This window comes from Balaenoptera physalus, assembly GCF_965194825.1.
Source record: "Balaenoptera physalus genome assembly, chromosome: 17".
Lineage (NCBI taxonomy): Eukaryota > Metazoa > Chordata > Mammalia > Artiodactyla > Balaenopteridae > Balaenoptera > Balaenoptera physalus.
The window spans coordinates 70515184-70540028 of NC_138895.1; the positions used below are offsets into that span (position 1 = coordinate 70515184).

Sequence of the window (24845 nt, forward strand, 5' to 3'; positions counted from 1 at the left end):
ATTTGAGAGTAGCATTGTGGTTGAGCTGGGTTTGAAAGTCACAATTCAGAGAGTGTGTGAGTTGAGAAATAGGCTTATTTATATATCAACTAACCTTTGGTATAAACCAGGATGTGCTAATTGTTTTAATTTTGATGTAAAAATCACTATTTGTTAGCCAGTCTGTTTGCAGAGTTGACATAAAATTGTCCTTTTGAACTTCTGAAGAGATTACAACATGAAATACTTAGGGGTTTTCACTATTTTAAACTAAGACATTAAGTGACTTTAAAAAATTCTCATCTGACTTCATGGGTGGCATACAGTGATTGATATAATACCTCTTTAGACAACTTCCAGAGAATTCCTTTATTGAAACTTTTAAGTTTTACCATGAAATTTTATATACATGATGGAAAAATGGGAGACACATACCAATTACATGTCAGGAAAAAATATTTTAATAGTGTTGTTATATAGCGTATTGGCTAGTTCCAGTGGCTCTTCATCTCTTACTGCTGACATTATTTCCAGTATTTGACTAAAACAGAACAAAAATGGATGGTTACATTTCTAAGTACATACTCTGTTTTAAAGGTATTATCTTTTTTCACATAAAGGAAAAGATACTGTTTTAGCATCTTTAACATAAAAAGCCTAACAGGCGTTAAAGTTTTCGGCAACGTTAACAGGAAGTTTAACTGCTAGGATATTTAAAACAGAGCAGTTAAAGACAAATTTCTGAGACAGTCTTGCATATAACTAGAGCCAGGAACCAGGTTCAAGTAAATTATAAAACCAGCCCATATTATGTGTACCACAATTACGGAATTAACCCAGTGGAAATGAAGAGTCCCTTTAAACTGTGGGTTAATTACACATTAGTGGGTCATGATGCACTTTTAAAAAATTAAAAGGAAAAGCTCACTGCATTTAGTAAGGGAAGTACTGTTTCATTTTTGTTTGGGTTTTATTTATACATGCAAGTGTACTGAGTCACAGTGTGGTGTTGTGGGGATAGCAGTTAAAGTTTGAAAGCCACTGCTTAGAGAACTGGTCGTAAAGGACAGCAAGAAATTGATGCATCACCACCAGCACAGTGACAACAAAGGAAGTTAGACCGAGTTACTTAGAACAATGTATGGTCATTAGGGGGGATGGGGAGAGAGAACTTCCTATATGTCTTTCCCTGCAACAGAAAGGTGTGAATCTTTCTGTTTCTTTCCCTAGAATAATGATAATTATCAGTAGCTGTTTTCTAGCAATATTGTATGTAGACGATATTTCTTATACATGAATTAGAAAGTTCAAAGTCAGAATTAAACACTGAAATATTCTTTGTCTTAAGCTTTTTGTTCCCTTTATGGGTTTTTAAAATATGAACACCTAAAGGAATCAGGGACAGAGATTAGAGATGAACTGGAACTTCTAAATTCTATAGGAGTAACAAAAGCCTTGTTTACATTAAATGAACTGACTACACAGTTTTTATCTGACAGTCAAAATAGGCTAAAAGCAAATCTGTTAACACTGAAAGTGACACTAAAGATTCCATTTTCTTAGCAAACTAGATTTTTCTTCTATTAACTACTTGGAATTGGAAATTAATACATAATACTGGGAAATCAGTATGATTCCTGCCACCAATCTCCCTTCTGGTCCTTTCTCCACACTGATACCAGTTAATAGCTTTCCTGCTTAAAATCCTTTGGGTCCTGATAAAATATAAATTCCTAAGGGTGGCACACAAAAGCCCTCACTCTCTGGCCTCACAGTACCTTCCCTGTCACTCACCCAGCATCCTACTTCATGCCACACTGCAGTCATTGTTGCAAGCGCTTCCTCAGTCTGCCTTCGCTGAAGGTGTTTGTCTTGGTCTGGCCTAACTCCTGGTCCAACTTAGTAAACAGATGAAACGTCACCTTAGTTAAGCACTCCATTTCCCCTCTGGGCAGGCAGCTGCTCTGTCCTGTGGTCCCAGTCATATGTTCATACCTCTATAACAGCACTGCTATCTTGGATTATACTTTTTATCTGCTTGTTTGCTCCAGAAGGATCCTTGTCAGACTTGGTTAACGCCGTAACCAAAGTTCCTGGCACAATGTACCTACTCATCTGGTGGGATGAGGGCGGGAACGGTCTTGATTCTTCTGTGTAATCTCAGTAACTTGTACCTTTCCTGATATTTGGTAAGAGCTCCAAAATGTATTTCAAGGAATTTATAATCTAATGGGGGCAGGGGGGCAGAGATCTCTATACAAATAATTAGAACATAAAACTCTTAACAGATGGAGTTTATAAAAATGACTTTGTAAGTAGGAATTAACTTGCTAATTAGTATTTAGCATTAGACTAGGGGCATGTGTATTTCTGAAATGTGGTTTAAAATTTTTCAGTTTGCAAATGTTGATTTTCCCAAGCTCTGCCTACTCAGAACTGGTATTCATGATTGCAGTAGATACTCAAAAGCCTTCTTGGTTCTTAATAGTCTGCATTTAGAAACACCTTAAAATTTTGTCTTGCAAATATGTAGCTAAAGTCAACAGCTATACTTTTACTTAAGCTTAAGGCAGTGTGGAAAACCAATTTAGATACACTGTTGGCAACTACTTCCTCTAAGCTGGCTGCTGGACAACTGCCAGTTTCTTGTCTCTAGTGTCCTTTTAAATCTCCAAAGAATTACTGAAATGTCTCTGGACTGAACTTGCAAGTACCTACATTTCATAAAAATTACAAGTGTTTCTTTACTAATCAGAGTTTAAATATATTCCTCACCTTACAGATTTTAAAACATTCAGTTTTAAAGTCTTTGCCAACATCAGCATGTTAATAATCTTTCCAGTGTATCTTTATAGAATAATTCTTTATTTTTCTGCTCGTTGAATTTTAGATCTGGCTTATCTAATATACTCTTACCTGTTAAAACTACTAAAAAAAGATGGAGCATCTTAAAGGAATTATTACAACAATCCAATATTAATTTTTATGAATGTGTGATAAATATATCCAGTTGCCTGAACTGGTAAACCATACTAGATTGACACAGTCAGATTTAAATTACTGCTTGTGCAACAAAAGAAACTGGATGACAGGCCCATTAAAATAAACTTTTCCTATAAATTACAATATGCTGTACAGCTCCTTGGCAGTTAGATGGGTAATAACCCCGTTCTTTTCACATGTTCTCTGTATTATTAAAAAACTGATTCTGAATTAGTTGTTTTTTCCCTAGGAAATAAAATTCTATAAAGTTCTGCCCTTTTTCTCGGTTGGAAAAAGGAAATCATTTCTATAATTTGTCCTTTTGTTCAGAGGCTTAAAGAACTGTGTTATTTCTTAGGTTTATTCAAGCTGTCAAATCACTTAAAATACAGATACCATTAAAAAAAGGTCTCCTGCTAAGACTGTGCTTTTATACATCAGCAGGAAACCTGCAAGATAACAGAACTTAAGCGAGGTAAGGTGATTCTATGTATGGATAGCTTTAAGATCTTTTTCCCTCCCTACAAAATGACAAATGACCAAAATCACATGAAGTTCTTACTCTGTAATAAAACCACTCTGGGTTGAGAGGATATGAAAAAAGGAGCTGATACATAGCAATTCGGTACGAATTCCTCCAAATCACTGCATTAAAATGGTCTTTGATAACTTCACTTGGATTTCACCCAACTTTAATTCTGTCCCTTGAGTTCATTTTGTAAATGGCATTTGGTGGTTGACTTTAATGTTCTGAAGACCATGAAAACAAAATACTTACATTATATGGCAGGGTTCATTTCTGTCTTTCAAACAGTGCCCATTTTCCCACTTCTTTTTCGTGGGAAATGAAGTTTTTATATATTTTGATCCAGCATGTGTACTTTTGACTCCACACCAAGGTGCATCTAGAGTTAAGCAAAGAAAGAGAAGTCTCTCAAAGAGATTTTTACCTCTGTAAATTATTGTTTTTTTTTAATGAATATTATCAAACTATTATATAACCTGTAAAATATACGCCACGATTCAGCTTAAAAAATGGTAAAAGGCAACAGAAAACAGCTTTAAGAAAAGTACAAGATAAAATCTTGAACTGTACAAATTCTTAAACTTTTATTTCTTCTTTTCCCACTAACAGTATTGTTGGTGTATGGTATGCTTTAAAAAATCTAAAGCTAAAAGAAATACAACTGTAACATGAAAACATTTAAGTTAAACTTCTATTTGCCCCTACTGAATGTAAAACAGTGGCTTTGATTTTTTTGTTTTTTGTTGTTTGTTTTTTTGGCCATGCCACGTGGCATGCGGGATCCTAGTTCCCTGATGACCAGGGATCGAACCCCGTCCCCCCTGCAGTGGAAGCTTAACCACTGGACAGCCAGGGAAGTCCCAAAAACAGTGGCTTTGAATACTGGGATTATTTATTTACCTAAATCTCTAATAAAGAATTATAATAGCTTATACATTTTACAACCATTGTATTTTTAATAAGATAATTTAGTTTTCATGACTCCCCAGGGAAATACACCTGATTTCTTCAGAATGGCTCAGTCTTGACTTTACTAAAAAAGTCCATGTGTATAAGAAGAGCCTTGAGTTCAGGGTAGAGAGAAAATTTTTAGTTTCTAACTTTGTCTTATTTTGAGAGGCAGCAGATTAATTTCTAAAATTCTTAAATCCAATTTGATTTAAATGTTTGCACTTTACTTAAAAAGTATTGTACAATTAAGCCATTACAAAGAAGACATTGTTTAAAAAAAATTCTGAATAGTTTTTGCAACCCTGAGGTGAAATGCTTAGCTAAGACTCCTTGTTTAATAAAACAACCTCCTTAGTTACCACATAGTCTGACATTCCATTTTTAAGTGCTTAGGCTTAGTCAGACTTCTAAAATTGAAAAAATCGCTTGCATAAATATTTTTCCATTACAACTCCCAAAGACTTCCTGAAAAGTATAATTGTTGAGGTTGAGCATGCTAATAAAATAATACTTGTTTACTTTTCTCTAGCTCTTTTTGGGTATGGTTTAATATGAAAATTAAGTTCTAAAAGCAAACTTACCAGTCTCAATCATTAATTTTTCACTAGGTATTGACTTCAGAACTTCCAAATTAGCCTCAGTTTTCAGTGAGCTTGAAAAAAAAAAGTTATTCATATATAAAATAAAAAGGTGCATTTAATGAACAGCAACTTTTTCATATTATAAACTTGTCTAAAACAGATTACAGAACTAACCCAAAATCCTGAAACAAAACTTTGGTTGGCTACAATGGAAGTATACTTTAGAAAGTATTTGCACATTCCCATCCTTACAGAATCCAGATTAAGATCTATTCCAACCAGATCCTGCCTTTAGGGGGTGCAATTTTTTGTGCCTATCAGTTGATCGTCCAATAACTTTCTGTAACAGTCTATGTTAAACAATTCTTTGAAAAGAATTTATTTGCGTCTCTGGGTAATTTGCATAATTTCGAGCTCATAAGGCTGCATTTGAAGGTATGGCCAATTTCTTTATGGGCCAAATACCCAGGATTCACTGGTATGAAGGAATCAGATACTCAAGGTTCATGTTTCACTAATCAGAAATAGAATCTTCACAAAGGATGAAAATCACACTCACTGTTAGAACTATGAGTATTTAACATGGTATGAAACTAGAAAGCTGGTTAGGAGATGTCAGTTTTATTATTCCTGTTTAGACCCCACTGCAACCCACCCCCAAATCTGGAAACGTTTAAGATCTTCCGTTACTCTTGATATTCTGAAACTTGATAATGTGTCCAGGCATAAAACTTTTTCATCCATTTAGGCAGTTGGAATCTTCCAATTTAGACTCTTCCCCACCCCTAACTGGGAAAACATTATGGAAAAACAGGACTTTTCCTCTTTCATTTTCTTTCTTCTCTCTGGGACTTTTATTAGTCAATTTTAGGACTCCTGAATTGGTCTCCGAGGCCCTGTTTCTTTCATACCTTTTTTTCTGGGGAATTAATTTTCATTTTCACACCCTGAGATAGACTGGATTATTGGTTCCAATTCTCTCTCATTTGACAGAATTATATATCTGCACCCTTGCCATGATTTCTTAGTAGGAAGAAGGAACCTGAATCTGGCCATGGCCTCAAGACTTGCTTTGACCAATGGGATGATATGGCCAAGAGGCTTGGAATGCACTTTTGTGATTTGCAATGGCACTCTCATGATCTTCTGAGATTAGCATGCACTAAGTAACTGTTACCTCTTCAGCCTAGGCACCCAGAATGAAAACACATGGCGAAGATCTGAACCCAACATGGAGCCTGTGGCAGAGCTCACCTCTATCAATTAAACCCCAGCTGACCCAAAGACCCATGAGGGTTTAAAAAAAAAAAAAAAAGTTTACTGTAATATGTCAATGAGTTTTGGGATGGTTTGCTATATATGTGATGACGAACTAATACTGTCCTTATGTTGCATTTTTAATTTCAGGACTTGATATAACTTTTCATCATGGAGAGTTTCAAATATACACATAACTAGAATAACACAGAACCTCCCATCTCCATGTATTTATTACCTAGCCCCATCAATTATCAACTCCTGGCTGATCCTGTTCCATCCACTGAATGCTTTCCTCTGGGATCGACATAAGCATTCCAAGTCTTAGTCCTCAATAATCCAGTTTGTTCAGTTTTCTTGAGAAAAAATTACTTTTCCCCCTGAGTATAAATGCTTGCTGCTTCTGAACTCTGTGCGTGGGAGTGGATATGGGGATTGGTATCTTTTTCTGTATAGGCCTTCAATCACCCTGTTTTGGTCGCAATTCTAAGCCCGAAGCCTTTCTGGGATTCTGTCTGCTACACCTGCTCCCATCTCCTCTGAGGCCCTTTAGTGGTACAGTCTAAGTTTTCTCTTCCAATTTCATCTGTCTTCCAGAAATCTACAAAACATTTCTCCATTAGCAAAACTTTGGCCTTGTTTTCTTTACTTTTCCTTTTTGAATATAATTTTATTTTAGCAGGATTTTAGGAGGGGTAGGCGGGAAATGTGTGTCCAGTTTGCCGTAAGTACCAGCCTTTTGTTAGTGTTCTCTAGAAAAAACAAAATTCTTATTTTCAGCCAGCTTAATACTTGGTCAATATATTTTCTAAAATATGCTGATATATTTGATATGGATACTAAATTTAAAACATCACCAAAGTTTTGGCGTATTTGCATACTTTTCTGAGTTAATGTAAGAGAAAAAAAATCTCAGGTAATTAGCTTAAAGCCAAGTCTTTATAAACTCAAGATCATTTAGAAACCTCTAAGACATACATACAGTTCAAGTTGGTGAAATAAAGGTCTCTACCCCCTTCTCTTGAAAATCATCCCAAAATAAGAAGAAACAGCATTATTTTGATGAAACTCGGAGACATTTCTAACTCCTCATCACAAAATATAAGGCAGAAAGTAGATAGAGAAATGGTAAATGATCTGTGTTTACGTGCTAAGTGACTTAAGTGCTATGTGCCTGTAGAGAGAGATACTGAAGATAAGCAAACCAATTCTCCCAAGGAAGTTCTAAGAACGGGAAGAACTAGGTACCTAGAAAGGCTGGGGTAGGGCAGGGGACTGAAATGGGGATCGTTTGAAAAGTCAGGGTAAAGAGAAGATGGGATTCTCAGATTACTTTCCAATAAATTGGTGCAGAGATGACAACTGCCCTGTACCCTGGCCCGAGCGAGAAAGGCAGAGACAGAGAGAGAGATGTGTGTACAATCTCTGCACTGGAAGACAAGCAACACAGAGGAGCGCAGGGTGAGGCAGGGATAGAAAGGAGACGGACTGCTTACTGAACGGAGACACCCTCTCTCCAGCACCATCCTGCTCCAGAACAGAGGTATGTGTATGAATTCTCATCCCATTCTCCCAGCAGGGATCAGAGGAGCCCTCTCTGGAGAAACTGAACAAACCCAGAGCAAGATCTTGACAAGCTGACATTAAGGATTCCCCGGTGAGAAAGTCAGCTGGCCATCTGTGGGCCTGCAGTTGATGGGCTATCTCCCCACAGAGCTTCCAACAGCTTTTCCCCCTTCACTCTTAAAATATACAGCAAAGAACTGCCTGACATTTGAAGAAAGCCTCTATCATGATAGAGACCAAAACAAAGAGGAAAAGGAACTCAGAGGAAATAAAAGCATTAAATGGCATATATATATATATATATAACTTATATCTTTAGAGAGATGGGAAGATGCTGCATCTACCAAACAAGAATATGGTAGGAAAAAAACCGAGAGCTTTCAGAGACTGAAAACAAAAGCTTAAGTAAGTTTCCTTAAAAAGTTGAAAAAGGGAATTCCCTGGCAGTCCAGTGGTTAGGACTCCAGGCTTCCACTGCAGGGAGCACAGGTTTGATCCCTGGTCGGGGAACTAAAATCCCGCAAGCCGTGTGGTACAGCCAAAAAAAAAAAAAAAAAAGTTGAAAAATAAAGCACTTGTTTGAGAGGAGGAAAAAAATTAGATAGAAATTGTAGAATAAAAAAATGAGCTCAGGGACTTCCCTGGTGGCGCAGTGGTTAAGAATCCGCCTGCCAGTGCAGGGGACACGTGTTAGAGCCCTGGTCCAGGAAGATCCCACATGCCATGCAGCAACTAAGCCCGTGCGCCACAGCTACTGAGCCTGCGCTCTAGAGCCCATGAGCCACAACTACTAAGCCCACGTGGTGCAACTACTGAAGCCTGCGCGCCTAGAGCCTGCGCTCCGCAACAAGAGAAGCCACAGCAATAAGAAACCCACGCACCGCAACGAAGAGCAGCCCCGCTCGCCGCAACTAGAGAAAGCCCACGCACTGCAACAAAGACCCAACGCAGCCAAAAATCAATCAATCAAAAAATAATTTTTAAAAATGAGATCAGAGTATCAGCCTGGGAGGTCCAAAGAAAGAATAGAAAAAAAAAAAAATTTTTGAGAAAACTTCTCAGGACTAACAAAGATGAGCCTCTAGCTGGAAGGAGCCAGTGGAGAATGACAAAAACCCATCAAAACACCTTTGCACATTTTGATAATACCAGAGATAAATAACTAAAATATTCCACAGGGAAAAAAGTATGTCACAGGTAATGTATTGGGAAACAGAATAGAGACTGGAACCTAGAACTGGAATATTGTAAATCCTCAGTGAAAATGATCTCTAATCTAGAATTTTATGCCTAGAAAAAATATCAAGTCAAAGTATTTTTTTTTTCCCCTTTCATTGACTGTCCAGGCAAACTTTCAAGAGGAAGAGCAGAATTAATTCATTTGCAAACAAGTGTTCCATCAAAACAAAATAGAATACATGAGATTTAAAATAGGAGTTCTATCACAGAAAAGACACTAGTCCAAACTGTAGCAGAAAGATGGAAGGGTCAGGAACTAAAGAATTATCTGATTATCCACACAGGTTTCCTCATGTGGAAAAATAGAAAAAAGCATTTTACAGAGTTGTTGGAAAGTGTGAAGAAGGCTTCAAGTTTTGAAGAAAGACAAGTAAATAAAAATATGAGGAAAGTTACTCCAGGAAAATAAAAAAGTGGTACATCACATGGTTCAGCAGTCAACAATATTTTACACAGACATAATAATGAAAACACGTAATATGCATATAACCAAAAATTCTCAAATAACTACATTGAGAGGGTTATAGAGGAAATAATGGAGGTGGGGGGGCAGTATTGGATATAAGAACTAAAGTGCTCAAACACCTTAATGGAAATAGACAAAGGGAATGAATTAAGAGTTAATAACATATATGTAATATTTAGATACAAGGCGATAAAGAGTAAAGTGGTTGGCTCTGGAAAAATTAACTTGGGGTAGATGGCATGCTGGGAGACTGTGTTTATAAGTCTTTTAGTACTACTTCTTTATGCATGCATTATTTCCATATTAATATATAAATTAATTAAATCATCAATTTATTTAAAATATGAAAGAAGCATCTAGGACATTTAAATAAGTCTGAACTCTATAGCAAATAATTAATTTCGTGATTCTATTTTCCAAAGTGGAGTTTAGTAAAAAAAAAAAAAAAAAAAGGTACTTGGAAAAGTAGTGATTTTAAGGAAATGAAACACTGAAGAGGGAAAGGAAGTCTTATTTTTTGCAATTTATTTTGCAATTTATTTCATGAGCTACACTGATAACCTGAGGAAAGACACTGGTAGAAGCTCACCAAATTATTTGGAAGAAAATGAGCCCAGGGACCCAGCTGTGCTAGCAGACTGTACTGGGTGCATGAGGTTTAGTGTGTATAACAGCAGGAAGGTCACCAAGTGAGGAAGAGGATACAGGTTCTCACACTTTGAGTGACTTTACACCTGTTTCTTAACTTCTCTGAGCCTCAGTTTCTTGGCCTACAGAGATATAGAAGACGATTATGTCATAGTATGACCTTTCCCCCATAGGTAGACATCACTTGTGTATATGTATATGCAATGCCATGAACACATACTTTTAAAGGGATAAACTGATCCGAGAATAAACTGCATTGCTAGAGAAAGCTACCTGCTAACCTCAACAGAAAATTGTTTTCCATTACTGGAACACAGGATAGCAGTTTATAGCTTTCAAGCTTTAATTTGTAATAGTAACATACTGTTTAATTTCCTACATTTATCACTAAAAGTCACAGACCAAGGTCAATGCAAAACACACAAATTTTAATAAAAACAAATTTAAATCTTTATCAGTAATTCCCTATAAAACAACTTAAGGAATCTGCTTAATAAAAAAGTTAAAAAAACGAAAACCAAAAAACAACTCAAGGACCTACCAACCATTAAATCCTATGTAGAGACCCAAGTCCATCAAAGCAGCTGCTGCTTCCTTGGTACCGTCAAATGAATGCACCTAAGGACATGAAGGCATAATTTTATTATAATAATTACTTTTCTTTAAAATTCTAAATAACATTAATAGGACTTTCTAAGCAAAAATATAAACGCAGTAGGGGTTTTTTGAACATGGGGTTTCAAATGTGGCCCCTACAATTTTTATTTTCAAATCAAATTTCACAGTTATAACCTGTCATCATCTCCAATGTGACGAGGCAAGAAGGAGATGGCTGCCTAGAATTTCTGTCTGTGGCTGTGCTGAGGTCTCTGCACCAGCACTACTGCTGTACCTCCAGGAAGGGACTGGAGGAGAGGGCCACATTCTAGGCAAAAGCATGAGGAAAAGGTAAAATGTTACAAGACTATGTATTTATGTAATCAAAACAATAAGTGACAAGACTCCTTTAAACACACCTAACAAGTGAAGTCACGTTAATATAGCATACAGAGAGTCTGAATATACTGTGGGTAACATGTTTCTCAAAAATAACTGTTACACAGCTGCTCAAAAGGGTTTGTTCTTCCCCTCAGCACTTCCAGCTGACTAGAAAGAAAACATAGCCTCCAACAATGTAAGATAATTTTAAATATGACCCTCATAAACCATTTTAGAAAATTAGTTATTAATTTATTTGGCAATTTTTTTTTGATAAAAGTCAAACATTTAGGTTGGATTTGTTGTTGCTGTTAATTTTTTTAAACTACAGCTGACCCTTTAACAACACAGGCCTGAACTGAGAAAGTCCACTTACATGTGGATAACAGCTTTTTGCTAGAGACCAGTGAGTCTCTCCTAAAATTACATGTGAAAATTGTACATATGAGCATTTTTCTGAGGCAGATTTTCAAAGGAGTCCATGATCCAAAAAAAAAAAAAATTAAAAATCACTGCTATGGATACCCAAGCTAAGTGATAGACAGATAATATTTATGGAACTTTCTCAAGACTAATGACTGAAATGACCATAGAGAAGTGTTTCGAGCAGAAGCAAACTACAGAAATGAGAATGTGTCTCTAATCAGAGTGGTAATAGTAAATAAATACAGTTGACAAGAAATTAAGAAGGCAAACCTGAAAAGAGTGCTAAAATATTTTAAAATATTATTAAATTTCGTTTATATTTTGCTCAAAATTTAAATTGAAGAACATTAAAGAATGGCTGATGGAAGAAGCAGAGAAAAAGAAGATCATGCAGACTATTACAATGTGCAGGACTAAATTCACGGGGTTTTCTTGTGAACAGAATTCTGTACTCATTCTTGTACTCTGAACAAAGTAAATGTAACTAAAATAGTGTGGTTTATGTTTGTACCATATCTGATCTATAGATTCAACAGTAAATTTATATGCCCTTCAAATAAGAGAGAGCAGAACCTTAGTAACTTTATTGCTGGCATCTGAATCACTTTATAGAGGCCAACATCATTTATTAAAAGCAGTTTCTATACTTACCACTCCACCTACACACAGATCTCTATTCCTTCTCATTATGTCTGTGAATTTAAAACAGAAACAACTTGTAGCAAATAGCTTGATTTCTGCAAATTCTTAAATTTTAAATGAGATTTTAGCTTTAACTCACCCAAAAATTCAGCATGTGAGTTTCGACAATGAAGAAACATTGGTAATTTTGTTTGTTCTGACAGTTCAAACTGTTTTTCAAAATATCTGCAAAATGGGAAAAAAATTTTCCTCATTAAAAATTTTATTTTAGCATGAGAAAAATAATTGTCACATGATTTTTTTTTTTTTAAGTTAAAGGGCTTTTATTCTCTAGAAATGATAGAACAGAAATAGTGAATTTAGGCATTTAAAACACATCAGGCCTAGCCGAAAGCTTTTATAAAAACTTTCTGAAAGGGTTACTTCATTTTCTGGGATTACAAAATTATTTTCAGAAATGTTTGTTAGTTTTTCCATTGTAACTGCCAGGTAAATTAGGTAGCACTTTACTACTGATGGCTAGAAGTAAAGAGCTGTAAGGTTTAAGTTTCCAGTGATGGAGACTGTTCCCCCAAATAATTACTTTTAACTTGCTTTCTGACTAAATCCCAACAAATGAAGTGGACACCCTCCTATCACCCGTGGGATCCCTTCCCCGAAGCATGTGTTGGTGGCCGAAAACACATGGCCATCAGCCCCTTGTCCCGAGAGCTGGCTGAGCACCGCCAGCGGGAATCAACTCACTCCAGTGAGAAGCCAGGCTTTACACTCAGTGTTTTCTACGTGCTGTTATACAAGGAGTTATTGCCACTGAGCAAAAAGGATCCCCTTAAAAACTAAACACAAAGAATTTATGAAACAAATGAGCAAAAAAACTGAAATACTCTTTTTCAGAAAAATGAAAACTACATGATAAAATGGCAGTCCTGAACATTTTAGAATACTTTATAAAAAGGTTTTTAAGTGCCTTATACCATTGTCTCATCTAATCCTCAAAATAACCCTAGGACAGATAGGACAAGAGCTGGTGTCAGAGGGGTGTAAGACCTTGTCCAAGATCACAACACACAAGAGGCTTTCAAGAAGCCTCTTCCTGGTCCCACCATTTAAGGACAATATCCAGAGGACATGACAGGGTGGGAGTTGTGTGTGTCTTTTCATTTCAGCAGCGTTCCCCCTCGTTCTCATTAATGGCCATGTAGTTTAAGCTAAACCAGGAGTTACAGACAATAGGTGTCGTATTATTTTCTTAAGGGGTTTTACCTCTTCTAGGCCCCTAATTTGGGGGAACAATTTCTCCGTGTATAACTTAAATCTCTTTTGCTATGTTTTCCTGTATCTTGTCTCCTTGAAGTGCCAGACAACTATTTTCCTAAGAGTACCCCCTTTGTAAAACTCTTGAAAATGCTACATTTTAAAATTAGAAATAGAAATGTACTCCTCAAAGAAATAGTCATCCTAAAATTGGTGGTCTATGTCTTTATTATCCAATGTTTTTTTTTTTTTTCAGATTCTGCTGGACTAGAATAAGCAAAAATATTTTTAGTTAGCATGGTGCTGAAACTTCACAGTGTAGGAAATATAAACGAACACTTGGAAAAAAATATTTTAATAATTACTACTGGTCACTATTTCCAGAACCTCTAAAGTAATTCAAATGTCAGCAATTAAGTGTTCTCCAGTCATTATGTAAACTTTACTCTGTATTTGGCTTCTGGCTACACACAGCCATACAACCAAGCCACAGATTTACAGAATCTAATGATCAGCTTGGAAATAAGCCTTCCTATCGCAGAGTAGGCAAAAGTACAATTTATGAAAATAACAGATGCCCAAGCAACGTGCTTACAGAATTTTATATAATTTGAGAAAAGAAAGGTCGACGTGCTCAAGCCAGCTAGGTATCATAAGAAAACCATGTGGTAAAAAGTCATTTCCAATAATACAAATTGAGGATAATTGGTACTTAACATCAAATGACTAGGGTCTTTAAAGAAAAAACAACCCACTATGGTAACTAGGAATAACAACAGAAGCTAAAGGGCAGGAAGTGGCACCTATTTTTTTTTTAACTCAGGTTTTTAAAAAAATATATTTATTGATTTACTTATTATTATTTATCTATTTATCTATTTATGGCTGCATTGGGTCTTCGTTGCTGCACATGGGCTTTCTCTAGTTGCAGTGAGCGGGGGCTACTCTTTATTGCGGTGCGCGGGCTTCTCATTGCAGTGGCTTCTCTTGAGGCAGAACACGGGCTCTAGGCGCGCGGGCTTCAGTAGTTGTGGCACTCGGGCTCAGCAGTTGTGGCGTGCAGGCTCTGGGCGCAGGCTCAGTAGTTGTGGCGCACGGGCTTAGTTGCTCCGAGGCATGTGGGAATTTCCTGGACCAGGGCTTGAACCCGTGTCCCCTGCATTGGCAGGTGGATTCTTAACCACTGCACCACGAGTGGCACCTATTAAGAGACTTCTCTGCTTCTTTTAAGATTTTTAAAAATTCATAAATGAGAATCATTCTTTGAGTTAGATTTGCTCATTTTAGCAAAGCTGTGATTTGCTTCTGATTGTAAATATTACTGCTTCTTACATTTTAGGGTCAACAATAGCTAAGGACAAGGGCTTGAAAAGTTCAACTTCAGAGTACCAGCTGTTATTACAGGCATACCTTGTTTTACTGAGCTTCTTGGATACTGTTTTCTTGTTTGTTTGTTTTTACAAATTGAAGATCTGTGGCAACTCTACATGAAGCAAGTCTGTCGGCACCACTTTTCCAACAGCATTTGCTCACTTTGTGTCTCTGTGTCACGTTTTGGCAATTCTTGCAATATTTCAAACTTTTTCATTATTGCATTTGTATTGTATTATTGTATTTTCATTACTGTATCTGTGATCAGTGGTCCTTGATGTTACCATAGCAATTGTTTTGGAGAGCCACAAACCTTGCCCATACCAGACAGCGAACTTAACAAATATTCTGTGTGTTCTGACCTACCAGCGTGTTCCCTGGTCTCTCTTCCTCTCCTTGGGCCTCTCTATTCCCTGAGACACAACAGCATTGAAATTAAGCCAACTAATAGCACTACAAGGAATGGCCTCTAAGTGTTCAAGTTAAAGGAAGCGTTTCATGTCTCACACTGTAAATCAAAAGCTAGAAATGTTTAAGCTTAGTGAGGAAGGCATGTTTAAAGCCAAGACAGGCCAAAAGCTAGGCCTCTTGAGCCAGTCAGCCAAGTTGTGAATGCAAAGTTAAAGTTCCTAAACAAAATTCAAAGTGCTACTCCCGTGAACACACAAATGATAAGAAAGCTAAACAGCCTTACTGCTGACATGGAGAAAGTTTTAGTAGTTTAGATATGAGATCAAACCAGCCATAACATTCCCTTAAGCCAAAGCCTGATCCAGAGCAAGGCCCTAATTAACTTCGATTCTGTGAAGGCTGAGAGAGGTGAGGAAGCTGCAGAAGATAAGTTTGAAGCCAGCAGAGGTTGGTTCATGAGGTTTAAGAAGCCGCCTCCAGAACATAAACGTGCAAGGCGAAGCGGCAAGTGCTGACGCAGAAGCTGCAGCAAGGTATCCAGAAGATCCAGCGAAGATAATGAATGAAGGTCGCTGCACCAAACGATAGATTTTCAACGTAGATGAAACAGCCTTAAGTTGAAAAAAGATACCATCTAGGACTTTCATAGCTAGAGAGGAGAAGTCAATGCCTGGCTTCAAAGGACAGGCTGACTCCCTTGTTAGGGGCTAATGCAACTGGTGACTTTAAGTTGAAGCCTATGCTCATCTACCAACCTGAAAATCCTAGAACCCTTAAGAATTATGCTAAATCTACTCTGCCTGTGCTCTGTAAATGGAATAACAAAAGCCTGGATGACAGAACATCTGTTTACAACATGGTTTACTGAATATTTTAAGCATACTGTTGAGACTTAATGCTCAGAAAAAAAGATTCCTTTCAAAATATTACTGTTCATTGACAATGCACCCATTCATCCAAGAGCTCTGATGGGGACGTACAATGAGATTCATGTTGTTGTCATGCCTGCTAACACAACATTCATTCTGCAGCCCGTGGATCACGGAGTAATTTTTACTTTCTCGTCTTATTATTTAAGAAAAACATTTTGTAAGGTTATAGCTGCCACAGATGATGGATCTGGGCAAAGTAAACTGAAAACCTGGAAAGTATTCACCATTCTAGATGCCATTAAGAACATTCGTGATTTGTGGGAAAAGGTCAAAATATCAACATTAACAGGAGTTTGGAAGAAGTTGATTTCAACACTCATAGATGACTTTGAGGGGTTTAAGACTTGAGTGGAGAAAGTAACTGCAGATGTGATGGAAACAGCAAGAGAACTAGAATTAGAAGTGGAGCTTGAAGATGGGACTGAATTGCTGCAATCTCATGATAAAACTTTAATGAATGAGAAGTTTCTTTTTATGGATGAGCAGAGAAAGTGGTTTCTTGAGATGGAATCTACTCCTGGTGAAGATACTGTGAAGACTGTTGAAATGACATGACATAAACTTAGCTGATGAAGCAGTGGCAGGGTTTGAGAGGACTGACTCCAATTCTGAAAGAAGTTCTACTGTGGGTAAAATGCTATCAAACATCATCGTGGGCTACCGAGAAATAGTTCGTGATAGGAAGAGTCAATCGACGCAGCAAACTTCACTGCTGTCTTATTTTAAGAAACTGCCGCAGCCAGCCCAGCCTTCAGCACCACCACCCTGATCAGTCAGCAGCCACCAACACTGAGGCAAGACCCTCCACCAGCACAAAGACTGACTCGCTGAAGTCTCAGATGATGGTTAGCATTTTTTTAGCAATAAAGTATTTTTTAATTAAAGTCTGTACATTGTTTTTTTACACATAATCCTATCACACACTTAACCGACTACAGTATAGCGTAAACATAACTTTTATATGCGCTGGGAAACCAAAACATTCCTGTGACTTGCTTTATTGTGATGGTCTGGAACTGAACCCCCAATATCTCAGAGGAATGCCTGTAACTTGGATTGAGGCAAATCCAGAAGACCCAAAGTGGTCCACCAGTACACCTGAACCCAGTGTTACTCCCTCCTCTAAGCCAGAGGAGAGACTGAGGCACTCCTTGCCATCATCTCTGAGGTTTCCTAAATCCACAAATGATTATTTTGAAATTTTGTCTGATGTCTGATTAAAAAAAAAAAAAAGACCTGCACAGTATTAACATTCTAAAACCCCAAGAAAAATGCCCAAAGCAAATGCCTCCCACTCAAGTGAACAGAACTCTAACTTGCAACAAGGAAAGGAGTGTAGTAGCACCAGGCAGAGAAACTGAAAATACAGGGCATGCCTAAAGGCTAACCTTTCCATAACTAAATCAGGTCTTTTCCTTGTCTTCTTGCTTTTCTTCTCTTTTTGCTCTTTAAAAAGCACTTTTCAAAAATCCCAAACAGAAACTATAGCCAGTAGCTTCCTTTAGGTTGGCAGTATTTCTAAGAATACTACAACAGCCACAATTTATGGAGCTCTGACTCTGTGCCGGGCACGGCACAATGGCCTTTACATACTAAATGTTAAGAAAGGCAGGCGGTATTATCCCCATTTTAAAGATGAGGAAATTGAGATTTACAAAGGAATATATAGGTACCAAAAGGCAGTTATGATTCAAACCTAAAGATCCGTTGATTCCAAAGGTCTTTTAATACTATGTTGTCTACTGCCTTTACTTACCATTATTTTTCAGATACTTTGTCTATTGCACAGTAGTGGTTTTTTTTTTTTTTTTTTTTTTGGTCTTGCCTCCTAATCCATTATACTAATTTATTTTCTATTTTTCTCTTCTCACAGGTCTTTTTTTTGACTATACGTTTTTACTTAAAAAGTAAAACAAAAATGACAATCACACACTAGTTAATTTTTTCAGATGGACAACTGGCATATATAAGCACAGACCAAAATCTAAATTCTTTCAATAGACTCAACAGTAAAAGCTGAATTATAGGCTTTTTATCCATCATCCTCTACAGAAATCAAAAAGACACTTTCCTTATTATTAAAAATTCAGTGCACATTTACGATGTGCTAAGAGTACTGTGCTAGGTGACATAGGAACTAGAACATGAGGAAGACTTGGTCTGTGCCTTTGAAGAACTCAGAGACACTAGTTTGTTGTGGGAATGGAAGTGGTAACACAAACACACTTTTATTACAATGTGAGAAATGCTGAAACAAGTACAGAGTGCTGTGTGGCAGAGAACAGGGGTGATACTGTTAGTACGTGCTATAGGAAAGGAGGGAGCAAAGGTAGAAGACATGGGTATATGTTTCCATAACAACAATCCAAATGCAATTACTACTGGTTTGTCATTCTTTTACTCACTAAGTCATTTGATGATCTATAATAAAATGCAATTTCAAACTGAACTGCCCATCTATTCAAAATTTCTACTGTACTTTAATTCGTCCTTAGCTTTACCTGTTCTGGAAGAGGCCTAGGTCACATCCCGTCACCTTAGCAAAGCCTTCTGACTCCCCCAGAAAGTGAGTCTTTCCCTCTGCTGTTCACATACCTTTTAGATAGCACTTTCCAACCTATTTTAATTATTTATGTCCTCTCTTATCTGTAGAGGCACTTATTCTTCTTTGTATCAGACTGAGGAGACACTTAATCAATGGAGTTCAACTCTATTACAGATCAACATCTGGACAAGTGGCATGTGTGTTGAAGCATAAACTATATACTGCTATATATACATCGTTTTAAGTTCTGATCTGAAGATGATGGAGCAGTAAAAGAGAGCTGATACTATCAATGTTTTCATTAAACACACACACAAATCAGGTTTAAAGTATTTAAATTGCATTTTAGAATCCGGATGTCATCTGGATGGAAAGTCGTATGGAGGACTCTGCCACTGTCCTCGATGGTCACACCACACAATCTGTTTGCCTCATGAGGCTCGTCTTGGCCAAAAACAGACATGAAAGTGGAGGAATTAAGATCTGTGGGCTTAACCGAAGAAGCTATTACAGCGAACTGTTTCTCTTTTTAAATGTGAACATGTGAACTTTTAAGGTTAAGTGAACTGACCTACATGATATTCGAGAGAGGTACAGAGATTTAATAATCCTGCCAGTAATCACGTGCATGTCCCTGAAAAACACGGCAAAAAATATGCTGCTAACTAAGCAGCTCTGAAAGGTTCTGTAACTGCGAAGCCTGAAAGGAAGAACCCATAGAACATTACTCTAACCCATCCTGGGTCACTTGGTTACGGTCCTTCAGGAATTCTGGACCCTGACGTCCAGGGTACGACAGACTCACTGGTCAATCTGCTCCTCACTGTAGGCACTTTCACCTGGACCGGACACACCGGGATTGCGTGTGTGGGCAGGGGAGGGAGCAGGAGCAAGTACACTTCTGGCAGGTGTGATTTAAAAAGTCCCTTCAGGCCATCAAGCACTGGCTTAATCAAGATCATATGACAAAAAATGGTTAATTATTAAATATTATGAGAGAGCTAGATGGTATCTTGAGAGAATTTGATCCAGACTCCTCTTTCATGTATGAGAAACTAAGCAGGATGGAGGGTTGTTTATTCTTAAATGGCTCTAGGAGCAGATACTATACCTTATTCACAGTTTTGTATACTATGAGTTCCCAGCAGTTTCTAGCACATATTACTCCATAAATATTTGCTGAATAGATGAATAATGAAATTAGCCTCCTTTAGAAACTCATTTTAATGTTTTACCATCTTGACAATTAATACACTGTTTTTGAAATTCAACAAAATGCTTATGTCTTAAATTAAGCCTATAACATAATTTTTCTTTTCAGCCTTCAACACTACCCACCAGTCTGGTGACAGGAGTTCCAAATAACAGCTACAGGCCATGGGTTATAAGAAGTCTCTGAGGCTTGTGAGCTTGGAGTTTTCTCAGAAGCCACCACTCCCAACATGGATCCTATGAAAGGATTCTCAGGTTCCAAACTGACAATATCCAACACCCAGCAAGAGTAAAATATGCTTTTCTAGCTTTGGTGATTGATCCTATAATCTCTTTTTATTAATAATATCTTTTACTCTTAAATCATATGCCCCACAACAGAATTTAATTCATTTTATTGGAATGGTTCATGTGTGAATGCAATTATTAAACAAACAAAAATCAAAAGTCTATCATGTAAACTCATCCCTGTTTCTACCATTAAAATCAAGTTAAATGGTTAAACAATTAGGGAACTATATGCTTCCATACCTTATGAATTCCATTCAAGTATGCATGGAATTTGTTTCACTTAACTTTTAACATACAAAGGGAAAAACAAAAAAACCCTCATGCTTAATCTAACTACATTCTGAACTGATAAAATCTACTTAAAAATCGCCCTTAAGATTTTACAATACGATAATTTCTAAAGACAACAAATTTCCTTACTTGAGCTGAGTACCTTTAGGACAAAACTGCAGCCGGTCAAAATCTTTAAAAGATAAAAAAGAATCAATAATTACTCATGACTTGTACACAACAAATCAATTATTTTCAAACAAAGTCACTCTAACGGGATAAGTTGGCACTTACCAAGTCCACATTCCCCTATTGCTACAACTTTCCCCTTGTTGTTTTCAGCGAGATTTAGTAACTCCATCAAGTAAAGATCAGGGTTATTCTTTTCAAATTCATCACATCTTGTAGGATGACACCCAACTGTACTGAAAAACATATCTAGCACAAAATGTCTTAGGATTATTTTCAAGATATTTTTTCATATTTATATTTAATATGCAAAAATGATATAATATCAAATAATTTCAACTGGTCAGCTTTTAACAATACCCATAAACTAGTCAAACTACCAGAATTGCACTGGGTTAATCACATAAGAATTTTTGGAATACTAACAAAGTAGGACATGTATATGAAAACTGCCTTAATGTACTGGTAAAAATAATTCAGCTCTTCCAAAGTTTGGTATTTACTGAGCCTTTTGAATGGAAAATGAAACAATTTCTTAGGTAATGACATTTCATTCTACAATTTTATCTTTAATATTCACTGTTCATGTGACTCAGGTTCCATGTATTAACAGTTAAAATGCATTCCTTTCCCTTAAAAAGGGTAACAGGTGGAAGTAGGATTCATTTTTCTAATAGAAAATAAAGCTCACTTATTTGGAGGCTGTACTTTGGTATCTTAATTGTATGGAACACAAGTGTGAGGTTGAAAAGGGCTTAAGAAGCTTAAGGCTCTCGCACCTGATGAACCCATGGGAGAGACCTGTTGCCTTCCTCAGGCTCCCATGAATATGTTCATGCATAAAAGGAGCTTTTAAAGCAGTGAGGTAGGGCTTCCCTGGTGGCACAGTGGTTGAGAGTCTGCCTGCCAATGCAGGGGACACGGGTTCGAGCCCTGGTCTGGGAGGATCCCATATGCCGCGGAGCAACAAAGCCCGTGAGCCACAACTACTGAGCCTGCGCGTCTGGAGCCTGTGCTCCGCAACAAGAGAGGCCGCGACAGTGAGAGGCCCGCGCACCGCGATGAAAAGTGGCCCCCGCTCACCGCAACTAGAGAAAGCCCTCGCACAGAAACAAAGACCCAACACAGCCAAAAATAAATAAATTAATTAATTAATTTTTTTAAAAAATCAGATTTATATTTTAAAAAAAAAAAGCAGTGAGGTAGCAGGTATATGCAGAGGAGTGGAAAAGGGCTGACAATGGAGATCCAAGAACTTTTAAAAGCATATCTGTTTGGGGAATAACAAGTATGCAAGATAATATTCTTATACACATCAAAAGCTTCTGGGAAGATGATTATTTTTATGACTTTAATCACTTAGAAAAAGTGTCAGTGGATCTTGAACAGAAGTATGCATTTTAGAAAGATTTCAATAAAAAACAGCTTTTAATGAACAAACTAGTATTTTGAAAAATAACATGGAATGCCTAATTCTTCAGTGTCTAGCACATGAAGTATGCTCCCTGCCGCTCCCCAGCAAAAAACAAACAAAAAAAAGGTTAGGTAAATGAATGCCAGATAAAGGAGGTGTTTTATGTAACTAGGATTCTGGTAGGAATCAACTCTAAAACTTTACAGACTTTAAATAAATGCAAATATATGAACATGAAGTGAGCATATGAGGGATTATATATTATATTATTATTTGCATTCCTGGGGCCTTGCACAGTGTCTCTGATCTGCATGATGAATATTTAATAAATGATCTTTCACAACCTAAGTTAAAAAAGAGCAAATAAAAAGCAACTCATATCTTAAACACGTTACAGCATATACACAAAAATTCTACATCAGGAATATCTGAGGTTAAATTCTATGCCTAGTGAACTTAATTCTCATTAACTGAAATCTTAAAATAATCCTTATTAAATACAAGAGGGTTCATCAAGCATCTGATATAACACTGGGCACTTTCAATTTTTTCATCTTAATCATGTCACACTGAAATTGGTCTATCTTCCTGTTGTGTCTACAGTATTTGTACCTGAGGCAGTTCTCAGAAAGACTTCTTCAAAATAACTTAATTCACATTTTGGGGGGTAAAAGTAATATGAGGATACCATTTGTCTGTGCCAAATGCAGTGCATCTTTACTGTCTTGTAGATTTCCACCTGTAATCATAAACTGAAACAGAAAGAAATAAAATAAGTCCACTTTAACAGGGTGTCAACCACATTTTCCCAAACGTGCTTTCCTGCTGCTTTTTTCCAGAATGCTTCTCTCTCTTTGACTGTCACACACCAACCCTCCTTTAAAAATTCAGCTGAAAGATCACCTCCTGTGCAGAGTGGATCCTGAATACCCTCTTCATATGCACACGCACGCACACGCACACACATACACACACTACAAAGAATTTGTGACTCCTACTAAAATGTATTCACATGTCTGTCTTTCCTATTAGACCACGAGTTTCTTGAGGACAGAGATCACATTAGGAAAGAATGAATAACTAAAAACTTCTGAATTTAGAATTCTGTGAATCTAAATTAGAGATTCAATAGTGTTGACTAAACAGTTCTCCAAGTGTGGTCCTGGACTCTCCACGGGATATGTTAGGTCAAAACTATTATCATAATAATACTAAGATGTTATTTGCCTTATTCACTCTCACCTGTCACGCGTGTGCAGTGAAGTATTCCAGAGGCTACATGATGTGTAACATCACAAAAGACTGCAGAAACAGATAGGAAAGCTCAGCAGTCTTCTATTAAGTCAGACATTTAAAAGATATTTTAAAAAAATACAAATTCCACTCATGTCACTAAATGTTTTTGGTTTAGAAAATACTTTTCATAAAAATATGCTATTTATTTTACATAATGGTCTACTGTTTTAAAATGAATTAATAAATAGATACGGTTAACCCCTGAACGATGTGGAGGTTAGGGGCGCCATTGAAAATCTGTATATTACTTACAGTTGTCCCTCTGTATCAGGGGTTCCACATCTACATATTCACCCAACCTCAGATCACTTAATACTGTAGTATTTACTACTGGAAAAAAAATCTGTGTCTAGGTGAACTCACAGTTCAAACCCGTGTTACTCAAAGACAACTGCATTTAAAACTTTTCTGTTTTAATTTCTAATACAATAATATATCAATAGATAGAACCCACATCAGAGCTCTTTGGTGTCCTCAATAATCTTAAAGAACATGAAGGGGTTCTGAGGCCAAGTTTGACAATCACTGGATTAATGTATATTGATAAAATTCTTTGTAGGGAAATGTATAGCTCTTGGCAAGGAAGCCCTTCTACAGAGGTAGCTATCAGAGTCCACTGCAGTTAGAACACCATCTTTGCTAACCGGTTTAAGGGAAAATGTCACTAAAGAGCTATGTGTTGATGGTGACTACTGAGGCAGTGCTGCTTAAGTGCACATTCTTCTGAAGAAGTGATTTAAAATTTAAAGCATACTTCAAGAGACTCACTGAGCTAAAATGAAGAATTCATTCTAGGTACACACGTAAATAGAACACATAGAAAACACAGGAGATAGTGCAAATGATAAACAGACATTTTCACAGAGTGATAAACTTCTGAAATGATAGACACTGAGTATCTATTCTGCCTGTAAAACATAGTATATAGTAACAAAAATACTGAGAAAACTATTGTTTACTAACACTACCTAATTCTTTAATAAAGGATGAGGTGGGGACTTCCCTGATGGCGCAGTGATTAAGAATCCGCCTGTCAATGCAGGGGACACGGGATCGATCCCTGGTCCCAGAAGATCCCATGTGCCGTGGAGCCACTAACCCCATGTGCCACAACTACTGAGCCTGCGCTCTAGAGCCCGTGAGCCACAACTACGGAGCCTGCATGCCACAACTACTGAAGCCTGCGTGCCTAGAGCCCATGCTCCGCAACAAGAGACCCAATCGCAATAAGAAGCCCACGCACCACAATGAAGAGTAGCCCCCGCTCGCCACAACTAGAGAAAGCCTGCGCACAGCAACAAAGACCCAATGCAGCCAAAAATAAATAAATTAAAAAAAAATACTCTGTAATGTCCTATATGGGAAAAGAATCTAAAAAAGAGTGGATATATGTATATGTATAACTGATTCACTTTGCTG

At 37.2% G+C, this 24845-nt stretch overlaps 1 protein-coding gene across 9 annotated transcripts in view; it reads right to left on the bottom strand.

Moving 5' to 3' along the window:
* Nucleotides 1-333: 333 nt before the first annotated feature.
* The window catches only part of TATDN1 (TatD DNase domain containing 1), a 37175-nt gene continuing 12663 nt past the window's right edge, over nt 334-24845 (bottom strand). For 3 of the 9 annotated variants that reach the window (XM_082433228.1, XM_082433234.1, XM_082433236.1), the window contains 9 exons: nt 22819-22882; nt 20822-20965; nt 20678-20720; nt 12381-12466; nt 12251-12291; nt 10737-10813; nt 5020-5090; nt 3740-3866; nt 334-520 (listed from right to left, as the gene is read on the bottom strand). In XM_082433228.1, the coding sequence (XP_082289354.1) occupies nt 418-520; nt 3740-3866; nt 5020-5090; nt 10737-10813; nt 12251-12291; nt 12381-12466; nt 20678-20720; nt 20822-20965; nt 22819-22882 (756 nt within the window). In that variant the 3' untranslated portion in view covers nt 334-417. Of the gene's footprint in view, nt 521-3739; nt 3867-5019; nt 5091-10736; nt 10814-12250; nt 12292-12380; nt 12467-20677; nt 20721-20821; nt 20966-22742; nt 22883-23372; nt 23433-24845 lie in introns of all 9 variants that reach the window. The other 6 variants (XM_082433232.1, XM_082433230.1, XM_082433233.1 and 3 more) reach the window with 5 other exon arrangements.